This window comes from Dermochelys coriacea, chromosome 1 (assembly GCF_009764565.3).
Source record: "Dermochelys coriacea isolate rDerCor1 chromosome 1, rDerCor1.pri.v4, whole genome shotgun sequence".
Lineage (NCBI taxonomy): Eukaryota > Metazoa > Chordata > Testudines > Dermochelyidae > Dermochelys > Dermochelys coriacea.
Window position 1 is genome coordinate 3,004,556 of NC_050068.2, and position 13,418 is coordinate 3,017,973.

Consider the following 13,418-nt stretch of genomic DNA (forward strand, 5'->3'; position numbering starts at 1 on the left):
TGCAAAAGGTCTCTTACAAGGTATCATTACAAAACTTATAATCTATTGAGTGTGAACTATAACTCTGAGGTCCTATTGTAGTGTGACGATGTGGGAGCCAGCTGAGGTCACTCAATCAGGGTGAACTGCAAACAGAATGGGCCAGACAAACCCCAAAAGCTGTTGGATATTCCAATACTTAGATTTACCCAGCCAGCCCAAAACAGCTTCTACAGCACCTCCCTGGTTACTCAGAAGCCCAAATAATGCAGTTCCCTTAAAGTGATCCAGCCTCAGGCCTCCATCCAGACACACATGTCAAACGTAGAATGATAAATTCTGAAAATCTGATTTCATCGTATAAAAGAAAAGGTTCTCCTGACCCCAAAGGACCAAACCCCAGACCCATGTCAAATGATAACTCAGCTCTTACCCAAAATACACACTTATAGTAAATTCTTATTAACTAAACTAAAATTTATTTAAAAAGAAAAGAGAGAGAGTGTTGGTTAAAAGATCAATATACATACAGACTTGAGTTCAATTCTTGAGGTTCAGATACATAGCAGAGATGCGCTTGTAGTTTCCAAAAGTCCTTTTAGAAATAGTCCATAGGTTATAGTCCAATGTCCATATTCAGGGAGAATCCCGTTAGTGACTGGGGATCTCAATCCTTATGGCTTAAGGTTTCCCCTTCTTGAAACCCAAAGCAGATTTGAGATGAAGAAGGATCGTGTCCCAGGGTTTTTTATACATTTCCAGCAGCCTTTTGGCCTGAGAAAACAATAGTCTTAACTTTCATTCTCCTAAACATCATGGCAATTAGCACAGGGTAATTTATCCGTTAAACAGTTCAGCAACTGGTTACCACAACCTTCAAAGAGACATATAGACAATTATACTATTTCACTCAAGTGTCTTCCTAAATGTTAATATGACTTTTTTGATGTTTGAATCAAAGCTATAGCAATAGAAAAGACTTGTTTGCTTACATCACAAGACCTGAGCAAACATCTATCCTTCTATCTCTAACAATGCAGGCTGCATTTCAAAGCTCTATTCATTTACATCTCTTCCTAACAAGTCTTTAGAGTTTGGCCATGGGTCAGGTCAGTCTGTGAGTTAATTAACTCTTTCTGGCCCTGTCACCTTTCAATGAGATATGATATTGCACTCATAACATCACATGTAGTTATGCAAAGTGTGGGCCATTAATGGTGGTTTAGAATCTTGGTTTCAGAGTAGCAGCCGTGTTAGTCTGTTTCCACACGCATCCGATGACGTGAGCTGTAGCCCATGAAAGCTTATGCTCAAATAAATTTGTTAGTCTCTAAGATGCCACAGGTCCTCCTGTTCTTTTTGTAGAATCTTGATGGCTCCCATCAACTAGGACAATTGACTGTAGATGGCTCTGTTTACTTGCAGACCTTCCTGTGAGTCAGGCTGGGAGGAATGAAGGCTTGGGGTCTCACAGGACATGTGACCATGTCACCTAGTACTGGAATCCATCTTTAACCTGGTGCTTTTCCATTTAAAAGGAGGCATGGGGACCCAGAGAGGCAAAAGATTCCCGCCTTGTGCCAGAGCCATATAAGGGGGTGGAACAGAACAAAGGGGGCGGCCATCATGAGAAATCCCCTAGCTACCACCTGAGCTGGAACAAAGGCTGTACCTGGGGAAGGATTGGGCCCAGACTAGAAACGAGTCTAGTCTGTGAAAGAAGCTTATTGGCATATCTCTGAGGGTGAGGTTTCATCTGTAATCAGTTTCTTACTGTATTAGGCTTAGACTTGCATGTTATTGTTTTATTTTGCATGGTAATTTACTTTGTTCTGTCTGTTATTACTTGGAACCACTTAAATCCTACCGTTTATACTTAATAAAATCACTTTTGTTTATTGATAAACCCAGAGTAAGTGATTAATACCTGGGGGGACAAACAGCTGCGCAAATCTCTCTATCAGTGTTATAGAGGGCGCATAATTTATGAGTTTACCCTGTATAAGCTTTATCCAGAGTAAAACGGATTTATTTGGGGTTTTGATCCCATTGGGAACTGGGTATCTGGGTGCTGGAGACAGGAGCACTTCTTAAGCTGTTTTCAGTTAAGTCTCAGCTTTGGGGGACGTGGGTCAGACCTGGGTCTGTGTTTGCAGCAGGCTAGCATGGCTGGCAAAACCAGGCAGGGCTCTGAAGTCCCTAGCTGCCAGGGGAAACAGGCTCAGAGGCAGTCTCAGCACATCAGGTGGAAGTCCCAAAGGGGTCTCTGTGATCCAATCTGTCACGTGATTAATCTGTCTGAATCAGAGCAGGGCCTTCATTTGGGTCCCTCACATCCCAGGGTGTCCCCTAACCACCAGCTATGGGGTATTCTGGGGTGGGGCTTATGACAAAGCAGCCCTGCCTGGGGCTACTTCCAATGGCAAATGGTAGCATGACAGATAAGCCTGCCTCATTTTCCCCTGTAGTTGCCCATGCAAAGGAGTATTGTCTCACCTCTCTGTCTAGTTCATCAGCCCCCTTTCCAGGCCTCCACTCTCCAGGCCTCCCCCCAAGACCTACCAGACCCGCTTCTCTCCACAACTCTTCTCCCATCGCCCCCACTCAGGTCTCCTGTGAGAGTGCCCCTGGCAGGATTCCACTTGTCCTGGCCTCCCAGTCGAGGAGTCCTACCCCTGTTTTGGGGAACCTCCTGCCAGGACCCCCTTTGTTCCTTGGCTCCTCCCACAGCCCTCCACTTGGGTGCCAGGTCTTCTGCCGTAGAGTTCCCTGCGTTGGCACACTCCTCAGACCTCCTGGCTGTGAGCCCTGCACTCTGGGTCTGGCTTACGCAGTCCATGCTGGCTCTTCCCCTCGTTCCTTGGGGCCTCCCTGCCACTCAGCAGGGCTCCCCAGCTCCAGCCAGCCCCTGCCAACAGCTGTCCCCCAAGCTCTCCATCGGCAGCTTTCCCTCAGGCAGGCCTGTGCTGTTCCTTCGGTCTCCCCGGGCCTCACCTGCCCCCTCCTCCGGCCCAGGTGCCCTCACTTACACCCAGGCCGGGGGCAGCTGCTGACTCACAGACACACTGGATTTGGGGTGGGGTCAATTTGGGCAGTCACAGAGCTGGTCCACTTTGTGTGGTGGCTGGAGCAGAGACGCGGCCCCAGGTCTCCCCAGGGAATGCCCCAGTCACTGGCCTCGAGAGTCGGTCTCTAGCTCTTTGGCCCAGGGAATGTCTAATGGGTTTCACAAAGTGGAAGTGCTTCCACTGGGAGATTGAGAAAATGGAGACAGACTGGAGCCAGTGGTGCAACCACTCCCCTCGGATGTCGGGGGCCCACGTTCCAGTGCTCGACTGGGTTTGAGCAGCATCTTGACCCTGGGTTTCCATCCCAGGGGAGTGCCCTGAGCCCTGTCTAACCTCTGGACCCCCTGCCCCCTTTTTTAAGAAATGTGACCTATGTGGAGGGGAGGAAAGTCAATCTACTTACCAATTCTGTGCTGGAATTCCTCTCTCAGGCTCCAGGCACTTACTCAGACTGTGCAGCCCCAGCCTTGCAAGAGCCAACAGCGGGATTTTCTATAGGAACCTTTTCAATACTGACAGTGGAAATGACCATTCCCTTTCTTTCTCTTCTTAGGAATCCGGTATCTGCCTTTCCCATAAAACAGCTCCGCACACCCGCACAAGTAACATTTCCAATTCCTTGTTAGGAATAACACTCCAGACCAGCTGGTCCAGCACTGCAGTAACAAGGCAGCCTCGCTGGACTGAGAGCACTTGCTAGTGATTTGTTATTTTGACTGTAAAACAAAGGGCTGGAAGGGACCTCAATAAGTCATCTAGTCGTGTCTAACGCATGCAAAGCAGGACTATAGCTATATATCAACCCCCATAGGGGTGTCAGCAGTAGGGGTCAAACATGGGACCTCTGGAACTAAATGGATGAGGGGTTTTATGACCCCTGCGTGAGTTGGCCTTATATACACATGTGATACCTTAGTAAAGCAAACTAGGGTTAGGATGTCTGACCACTGGAGTTCTCCTGCATTCATGTAGGCTCACCCTGGCTATTATATTGAGGTCTGAATAATACATTTAGTTGTACTACATAACCAGTTGTTTCAGCATCTACATTATTGAGCACAGACAAAACTCCAGATAAGAGAGGGGAAAAAACCCACCCTTTGCAGTGACCGTAGCTGTCAGGCTTTGTCGACGTTCGTGGAGAGGTTTCATCTGTTGCTCTGTGAAACTGACCCCAGCGTAAGGGGAGTGAAAAGTGGGCAGGCGGGAGTCCAGCCAGCACCAGCAGCTCCATCCTGGCCACTATGGATGTAGAAGCCCTCTACACCAACACTCCACACAGAGATGGACTACAAGCCGTCAGTATCCCTGATAACGTCCCAGCAAATCTGATGGCTGAACTTTGTGACTTTGTCCTCACCCATAACTATTTCACATTTGGGGACAATGTATACCTTCAAATCAGTGGCACTGCCATGGGTACCCGCATGGCCCCACAGTATGCCAAAATTTTTATGGCTGACTTAAAACAGCGCTTCCTCAGCTCTCAGCCACTAATGCCCCTACTCTACTTGCGCTACATTGATGACATCTTCATCATCTGGACCCATGGAAAAGAAGCTCTTGAGGAATTCCACCATGATTTCAACAATTTCCATCCCACCATCAACCTCAGCCTGGACCAGTCCACACAAGAGATCCACTTCCTGGACACTACGGTGCTAAATAAGTGATGGTCACATAAACACCACCCTGTATCGGAAACCTACTGACCGCTATTCCTACCTACATGCCTCTAGCTTTCATCCAGATCATACCACATGATCTATTGTCTACAGCCAAGCTCTACGATGCAACCACATTTGCTCCAACTCCTCAGACAGAGACAAACACCTACAAGATCTCTATCATGCATTCCTACAACTACAATACCCACCTGCTGAAGTGAAGAAACAGATTGACAGAGCCAGAAGAGTACCCAGAAGTCACCTACTACAGGACAGGCCCAACAAAGAAAATAACAGAACCCCACTAGCCATCACCTTCAGCCCCCAACTAAAACCTCTCCAACGCATCATCAGAGATCTACAACCTATCCTGAAGGACGACCCATCACTCTCACAGATCTTGGGAGACAGACCAGGCCTTGCTTACAGACAGCCCCCCAATCTGAAGCAAATACTCACCAGCAACCACACACCACACAACAGAACCACTAACCCAGGAACCTATCCTTGCAACAAAGCTGTTGCCAGCTCTGTCCACATATCTATTCGGGGGACACCATCATAGGGCCTAATCACATCAGCCACACTATCAGAGGCTCGTTCACCTGCGCATCTACCAATGTGATATAGGCCATCATGCGCCAGCAATGCCCCTCTGCCATGTACATTGGTCAAACTGGACAGTGTCTACGTAAAAGAATGAATGGACACAAATCAGACGTCAAGAATTATAACATTCAAAAACCAGTCGGAGAACACTTCAATCTCTTTGGTCACTCAATTACAGACCTAAAAGTGGCAATTCTTCAACAAAAAAACTTCACAACAGACTTCATAACAGGAGAGACTGCTGAATTGGAATTAATTTGCAAACTGGATACAATTAATTTAGGCTTGAATAGAGACTGGGAGTGGATGGGTCACCACACAAAGTAAAACTATTTCCCCGTGTTTATCCTCCCCACCTCCACTTTTCCTAAGAAGGTCTTGTCAGCTGCTGGAAATGACCCACCTTGATTATCACTACAAAAGGCTTCCTCCCCCCCCCCCCCGCCCGCTGGTAATAGCTCACCTTAAGTGATCACTCTCCTTACAGTTTTCAGAGTAGCAGCCGTGTTAGTCTGTATTCGCAAAAAGAAAAGGAGGACTTGTGGCACCTTAGAGACTAACAATTTATTTGAGCATAAGCTTTCATGAGCTACAGCTCACTTCATCGGATGCATTTGGTGGAAATGCATCCGATGAAGTGAGCTGTAGCTCACGAAAGCTTATGCTTTTCTTTTTATCTGAAGTTTATAGATTCATAGATACTAAGGTCAGAAGGGACCATTCTGATCATCTAGTCCGACCTCCTGCACAGCGCAGGCCACAGAATCTCACCCACCCACTCCTATGAAAAACCTAACCCATGTCTGAGCTATTGAAGTCCTTAAATCATGGTTCAAAGACTTCAAGGAGCAGAGAAGCCTCCCTCATGAGAGTTCTCATGCTCTCCTCAGCCCTGTGGAGGGCAGCAGAGGAACGTGGCTGTGAGCCCTCCACTCAGAGGAACTGGGTGAATTCAGCCTGGCCAGGCTAGGTACAGGTGGACACAGGACCTGCCATTAGAGCAGCGGGCAGCCGGCCCAGTGGCCTGGCCCTGACACAGACCAGCCATGCAAGAAGTCCCAGCATGGGCAGTTCTGGAGTAACCTGCTCATAGGGAGAGTTTTCCCCTCACTCTCATCTGTTGTTGGATGGCTTCTGCCCTGCAGCTCATGGGTGTCTCTCCCCTGGGATGTTTAATAGCCATGGATGGTATGATCGCCCACAGAAACACATGAGAGGAAGTAAGGCCTAGTAGTTACAGGAGGTGCCTGGGCTTTTGGGGTCCTAGGTTTTGCTACCAAATCACTGTGTCACCTTGAACAAATCACTACCCTCCTCTTGTGCCTCAGTTTCCCCATCTGTAAAATGTAGCTAACGCTGCTGACTCAGCTCACAGAGCAGGAGAAGGGGGGTTAGACTGACTCATGGATATGCGTGAAGCTCATTGAGACCCTTAGATAGACTATGGGAGATAGGATGGGCCATGGATTGGACACCCCCCTGGTAGCTAGGAGATCCCCGTTCAATTCTCTGCATCACTGCCAACTTCCTGCATGACCTTGGGTGAGTCACTTAGCCTCTCTGTGCCTCACTGGGGACAACAACCCTGCCTTTCCTCACAGGGCTGCTGTGAGGATAAATACCCTACAAACCGGGAGCTGCTCAGGTGCTCAGCTGCACAGTAACTTGGCACGTGAGAGACTTAGCCAGAAGGGGCGATGGGCATGCACAGTAGCATCTCCTGTGATGCGGGTTATTCCGGGCTGGGCTGTGTTCATTGCACCTGATGGAAAGAGGGAAGGGAAAAAAACCTGAGAAAGTCAGAGCTGAATATTGGAGAGACAAGGTGGGAGCGGTAATACCTTTTATTGGACTGACATCTGTTGGTGAGAGAGACAAGCCTGTCTCTCTAATATCCTGGGATGGACACAGCTACATCTACACTGCAAACAGCATCTGAATATTAAGCATTTAAGGCACTTGCAGCAGGTTTATATCAGTGCTGTGGGCTCCCTCTGGCTTGGAGCCCCTCACTGGGATTCCCAGGGCGGCAGTATAAATATCCCTGTGTCTCAGCCCTGGTTAGTGCGGGTTTCCAACCGCCTGCCGCTCCCCACCCAGATCACAGGCAGAGATTCCTCATCCCCAGCTGGGCAGGAGCCTGGTGCGTCGTTGGCATTGACCATCTGGGTTGGGGGCAGCTCTCCGGCACTCAGCAGGGCCCAGTGGGGTGTGGACTGTGATTGGAATGAGAGGCAGGGAAGCTGCAGCTGGAGGGAAATGGCTCAGTTTCTAGGCTCTTCCCTATTCAGATATTTCCAAAAATCTGGGGAAAAACTAGTTCTGCCCTGCTCTGCACCTTGTGCTGCACCTGGCACGAGGGCAGAGTGGGCGTAAAGCACCCCCTGTCAAAATATCAAGGGCCAGATTCACATGATTAGTGATGTTTATTATTGTTTCTGTGGCAATTGGTCAGGGGCCCCATAGTACTCGGCCCCAAAGAAACAAAGAACTCAAAACCAGCCCAGTCCCCAAGAGATTGCAGGCTAGGATCTGTGCCCCAGCCGAAGCCTGCTACTAGGTTCCATGGGGCTGGAGGCAAAGATGGCTTGACACTGGTGTGACTGGTGCTTAGCCTGGGAAGCTGGTCCCAGAGGCCAGCAGCCATATGGTTTGAGACATGTATATTCCAAACACCTAACACGCTGGACATCCCTGAATCTTCGGGTATGGCCGAAATCTGAACCGCAGCCCTGGTTGTCCATCAGTGGCCCCTATCTTATAAAAACAGCCTGAAGCGGAACAACCAAACTGGATCCAAACATCCATCACGCAGTGCAGGCTCCTGTCCAGAATGGTGGCTGAGATCCTGCACCGCATTCACCGTGGGTAGTTAATTGGCAGCTGGTGGCTGCCGTACCCTAGTAGGGGTTGAGGTTGGGACTCCCTGCACTGTGGCTGCCCATCTTGCATCTGCTCCAGGCACTCCAGCCTCCAGCCCTGTCCGTCTGGCACCTCTCCCCAGAAAACACCGTGCAGGCCAAATAATTAACGAAACAGATCAGGAGATAGTTTGCCGTTTTTGCCAAAAGCAAGTGACTGCACACTGATGTGTGGCTCAGTTTGTCTTCTCTAAGCCCTGGTCTACACTACGCGGGGTGGGTGATCGATCTAAGTTACGCAACTTCAGCTATGTGAATAACGTAGCTGAAGTCGACGTACTTAGACCTACTCACCGCTGTGTCTTCACTACGGTGAATCGACTGCTGCCGCTCCCCTGTCGACTCCTATACTCCACGAGAGGCGCAGGTGAAGTCGATAAGTATAAGAACTACTGTGATGGCTCTCAGGGGTCCTAGGACTGTGAGTCACCTCGGTACCCCCTGCCTCAGAGAGTGGGAGTCTCTCTTGTGATGGTTGGGTGCTGGCTCCCGGACACCACCTGCCTGTCTGCCACTCAGGCACCTTCCTCTGGGCTAGGCCAGCCCTGACTTCACCTTACAGGTTAACAATAAGGGCACCTCCACTTCTGAGCCCCTGTGAATCATTCCCCTGTGACATCCAGCCCCTGACACTGGCTACTTAGAGAAATCCAGAATCTCTGCCCCAAAAGGAGCAGCGTATCCCAGTTTATCAGTTTTGACATAAATCACCATTCCTGTATTACACGCAGCGCATATGAGCACTTACAATAAAATAAAAGTTGGTTTATTTAAGAAGAAAGGAGAGTTAACTAGAAACGAGAGAGTGGTGGAAACAAATGGTTACAATATAACATCACAAAATGAGAACTTGGAAAGTTCCCTTTCCTACTAGTAGGTTCCTCCCTCTCAAAGTTTAGTCTGTTGCAGAGCTGGCTGGATTCACATGAACCAGGATCCAATTTTTCATGAGAACTTCCCCTCACTCCAAGATGCCTCCTCAGTGAATGATCCAGAGGGCCTCTCCCCACTCTGTGTTATTCTGAAATAATCTTTTGTCTCTGTTCACAGGCAGGGAAATCCTCTTTGTTTTTATTGTTCCTTCATATACCTCCAAGTGGTGTTGATTGTTTGCAGTTGTCTCTGATGGTTTTCCATTGATCATCTTGGGATGGAGCAAGGGTGGACAACTGAGCCTGGCATTACATCCCCAGCTAACCAGGGTGGGGTGACGATGCCCTCCAGGAATAGCCATCAGCAAGACACACGATACCCTGGTGACTAACTTCTACTCCAAGTCCAGAGAGCACACTGTCGATATCAATATGTTATTCCTTAACTAGTACCTGGACATGCCTTTTGCAATGGTTATGAAGCCTGACAAGTTACAAGCTTTCTGCACACACCTTACATGCTACTCTTTATGAGTTAATATTCTGAAAGACTTGTGTGTGGTGTAGTGAGTTTGTCAAGCCTGAGATGAGAGTTGTTTGCAAAGAACAGGGAACTTTTTGCCAGGGCCTCAGTGTCACAAGGACCTTTCTAAATAACGTACAAAAGGAGAAATGATCAAATCAAACAAGTGAGAGGAGGAAAGGGTTAATTCTCTGCTGCTCTTCCCCACCTGAGCCAGTCACCCAGGCCAGGTCCCTGGGGCTCTGGGCTGGCTCTGAGCCCCCCCTGGGATTCACAGGGCAGCAGGATAAATATCCCTGTACCACAGCCCCGGTCAGTGCGGATTCCCTGCTGCTTGTAGCTCCCCGACAGGGTCACAGACGGAGATTTCTCCTCCCCAGCTGGGGCCGGAGCCTGGTGAGTCCTTTGCATGGAATGAATCTGTGAAGGGGCGAATGGAAACACATGAAAGCTCTGAAATGTCTGAGCTGGGGTTGGATAGAAGTGGGGGGGAGGGCGTAACTCTAACTGCCAGGGCAGGAGGGGAGCCAGGGCACGGAGATAATGCTCCTGTGACTGCACTGTGGTTCAGTGTTCGGGAGAGGTCACCGGATTTCCCTGATCCAGTCCCACGGAAGTCACTGGGGGTCTTGCTGTTGAACTCAGTGGGCCCTGGACTGGGCCATTCTTGGTTATGTGACTGTGCAGAGTAAACCTCATTGAAACCCTACTCAGGCCCTGTGATATTCTGCACCCCAAATCCCAAGGCCTTCACTCAGGCAACACTTCCATTAATGCCATAAGGAACCCAGGACTGGGTCCGTTCCAGTTGGCAAAAATTAGCTGGTTTCAAGGATCACACAGCATCACACACCCACTCACCAATATTTCTGCAGGGTTCACACAAGAATGTGGCCAGCAGCAGCCTTTCCGCACTGCGTGTGTGGGGGAAGAGAAGGGAGCTGGTTCCAGTCTCAGGGGAGGAGGAGGGGCGAAAGGGATGATCTGGCCCATGTCTTTGCAGAGCTTATCTCTTCTTTCCCCACCCTCCCCGTGTCTGGAAGCAGCTTGTCCCTTCCTACCCAGACCAACATAACCCAGCCACCTCCTGTCCCCCGGCTACGGCATGGTCAGGAAGGGGTTAAGCCCTAAGGATGCATTGTGCACCAGGGCCCAGGGAACCTGACTGCAGGGGCTTCAGAGAACCGGGCCAGAGAAGTGGCTTAGTGGGGGGGAGCAGACCCAGGCTCCTTGGGGCCAGGATCCAGGGTGGAGGGCTAGGGAGTGAAGAGGAGTGCTTAACACCTGCCTCAGGGGCTATTGTGGAGCCTGTAGGTTCGGGGCATGAACAGGCTGGAAATTGCTTCCCCTTCCTCCCCCCTGCCACTCCGGAGCTTAGCTGAGGGGCAGAGAGGCTTCACCGTGCCAGCGCTGTGTGGGGCTTTGGCACAAGCAGGTCTCAGCACCTCCTGGCCAGCGCCCTGGGCCGGAGGGTCTTGGGTTTTCCCAGGGTGCTGGCCCAGCCAGAGACAGTGGGGGAAGGAAGGATCCTGCCGACCAGTTTGCTGATAAGCTGAGCGCTCCGATGAGGGGCAGGTTCTCTGCACAGCGCTGGGAGCGGGACGTGCCCCACTGGGGGAGGATCGGGGGGAGCAGCAGAGCTGGGGAAGGTGAAGGGGCAAAGCAGAGAGAGGACAGCAAGAAGGGGAACATGTAAAGGGCTGATGGGTGGGCAGCAGAGTCAACGGGTAACCGGCCGCTGCCTGGTGCCTGCCCGTACTCACCGGCCACTACAGCTCACAGTGGCCAGCCAGTGACGATGGGAAACGGGAAGGGGTCCTGCTGGCCAAGGGCCGGCACATAGCGGGGCTGTGCTGAGGGACCAGCAGTGGGAGAGGCTGAACCCATGGGCTGCATATTTGCCCTGCCACCAACCTTGCACACCCAGCCGCATCGTCAGTGTCATAAATATAAAGGGAAGGGTAAACACCTTTAAAATCCCTCCTGGCCAAACGTGCGGAGGAGAGAGTCTGCTATGGACAGCAACACCAGGAGGGCACGCCCTGCTTCACCTGGGGCCAGAACCATCCAAACCATCTTCCCTCTTCTGGAATGGAGACCTTCCAGAGCAGGAGAGTTGTAACGGTTCCCACTTGGGGAGTGTGGCCTAATGGTCATAGCTGCAACTCGCGACTGCCAAGTGGGTTGTGTGGAGGGGAGCCCGGGCCCTCCCACTGCACCAGTCAGCCATTTGGGCTACCAACAGTCGGGCAGTCCTTCCTGGACCTCTTCCTCTTGTCCACCACACTTGGGGTCAGCTTAGTCCAAGGTTTCCCACTAGTGGAGAAACCCAAACCACTATGGCTAAGAGGGGGTTACCAATGTCCACAGTCCACAGGGAACATCCCTCTCTGGTTGTCTCCAGGGTGTCTCCCTCCCTTCTCTTGGGGAGGGCCCCTTTCGGCAGCTGTGTCAGGGTCTTAGGCTTCCCTCTGCTCTGCTGGAGCTGTGGGCTGCAGGTCTGCTCACCTCCAGCTCTGCCACCCAAACGAGCTAATTCCCTGCCTTTTAATTTCTCCCGCAGATGGAGCATTTGCTGGAAATTTGGTGGGGTGGGGCTGTCTGAGCCCAAAATAATCCCTCAGCCCCTTGTAGCCTAGTGTGGGGTTTGTACACCCCATCACAAGAGTGTTTCTGGATTTATGGTGCACCTAACAGGCAGCTGTCACACAATGACGTTTTTGATGGTATCTATGATTCTCTCAACAAACGCATCCCAGTCCTGGCTGACACTCCAGTTCTCACTGATTTTCTCTTTTGCTCTTAGTTACTGGAAAATGAATAGAAGATCCAAGTGATGGTACATGACGCCAGCTGAAAATCACACTGTTTTTGACCATGTGACCTACATCCTGACTGGCATCCCAGGTACAGAGGAGTCTCATGTCTGGATGGCCATCCCCTTCTGTCTGATGTACGTTACAACACTTTGTGGGAACTCTCTCCTCCTAGTCATCATACTAACAGAACAAAGCCTCCATGAGCCCATGTACCTTTTCCTGTCCATGCTGGCCACTGCTGATCTGCTGTTATCTACCACAGCAGTGCCCAGGATGCTGGCTCTATTCTGGTTTAGAGCGGGGGAAATTTCTTTTGCTGCCTGCCTGACCCAGATGTTCTTCATCCATGTCAGTTTTACTGCCGAGTCGGCCATCCTGCTGGCCATGGCATTTGATCGGTACGTTGCCATCTGCGACCCCCTGAGATACACCACCGTGCTAACCAAGTCTGTGATTGGGAAGATGGGGCTGGCAATTGTTACAAGAAGTTTCTGTATCATTTTCCCTCTCATCTTTCTCGTGAAGCAGCTGAATTTCTGCAGAACCAACCTCCTGTCTCACAATTATTGTGACTACATGGGCATAACCCGGCTGGCCTGTGACGACATCACAGTCAATGTCTGGTATGGTGCAGCCATGGCTATTTTTGTAATTGGTTTGGATGCTGTGCTCATTGCTATATCTTATGTGTTGATCCTCAGGGCCGTCTTCCGGCTCCCTTCCAAGGACGCCCGGCTTAAGGCTCTCCGCACCTGCGGCTCCCATGTCTGTGTCATACTGATGTTCTACACGCCGGCCTTTTTCTCCTCTTTTGCACACCAGTTTGGGCACATCATCCCTGGTTATATTCTCATCCTACTGGCCAACCTGTATCTGCTCATTCCCCCCATGTTAAACCCCATCGTTTATGCGGTGACAACAAAAGAGATCCTGAAACGGGTGACCAATGTATTAAATTGA

At 50.4% G+C, this 13,418-nt stretch overlaps 1 protein-coding gene across 1 annotated transcript; it reads left to right on the forward strand.

Annotated features, from left to right (window-relative positions):
* Nucleotides 1-12,482: 12,482 nt before the first annotated feature.
* LOC119862306 (olfactory receptor 52B2-like) lies at nucleotides 12,483-13,418 on the forward strand. Its single transcript, XM_038418803.1, has one exon. The coding sequence runs from the start codon at nucleotides 12,483-12,485 to the stop codon at nucleotides 13,416-13,418; it is 936 nt and encodes a 311-aa protein (XP_038274731.1).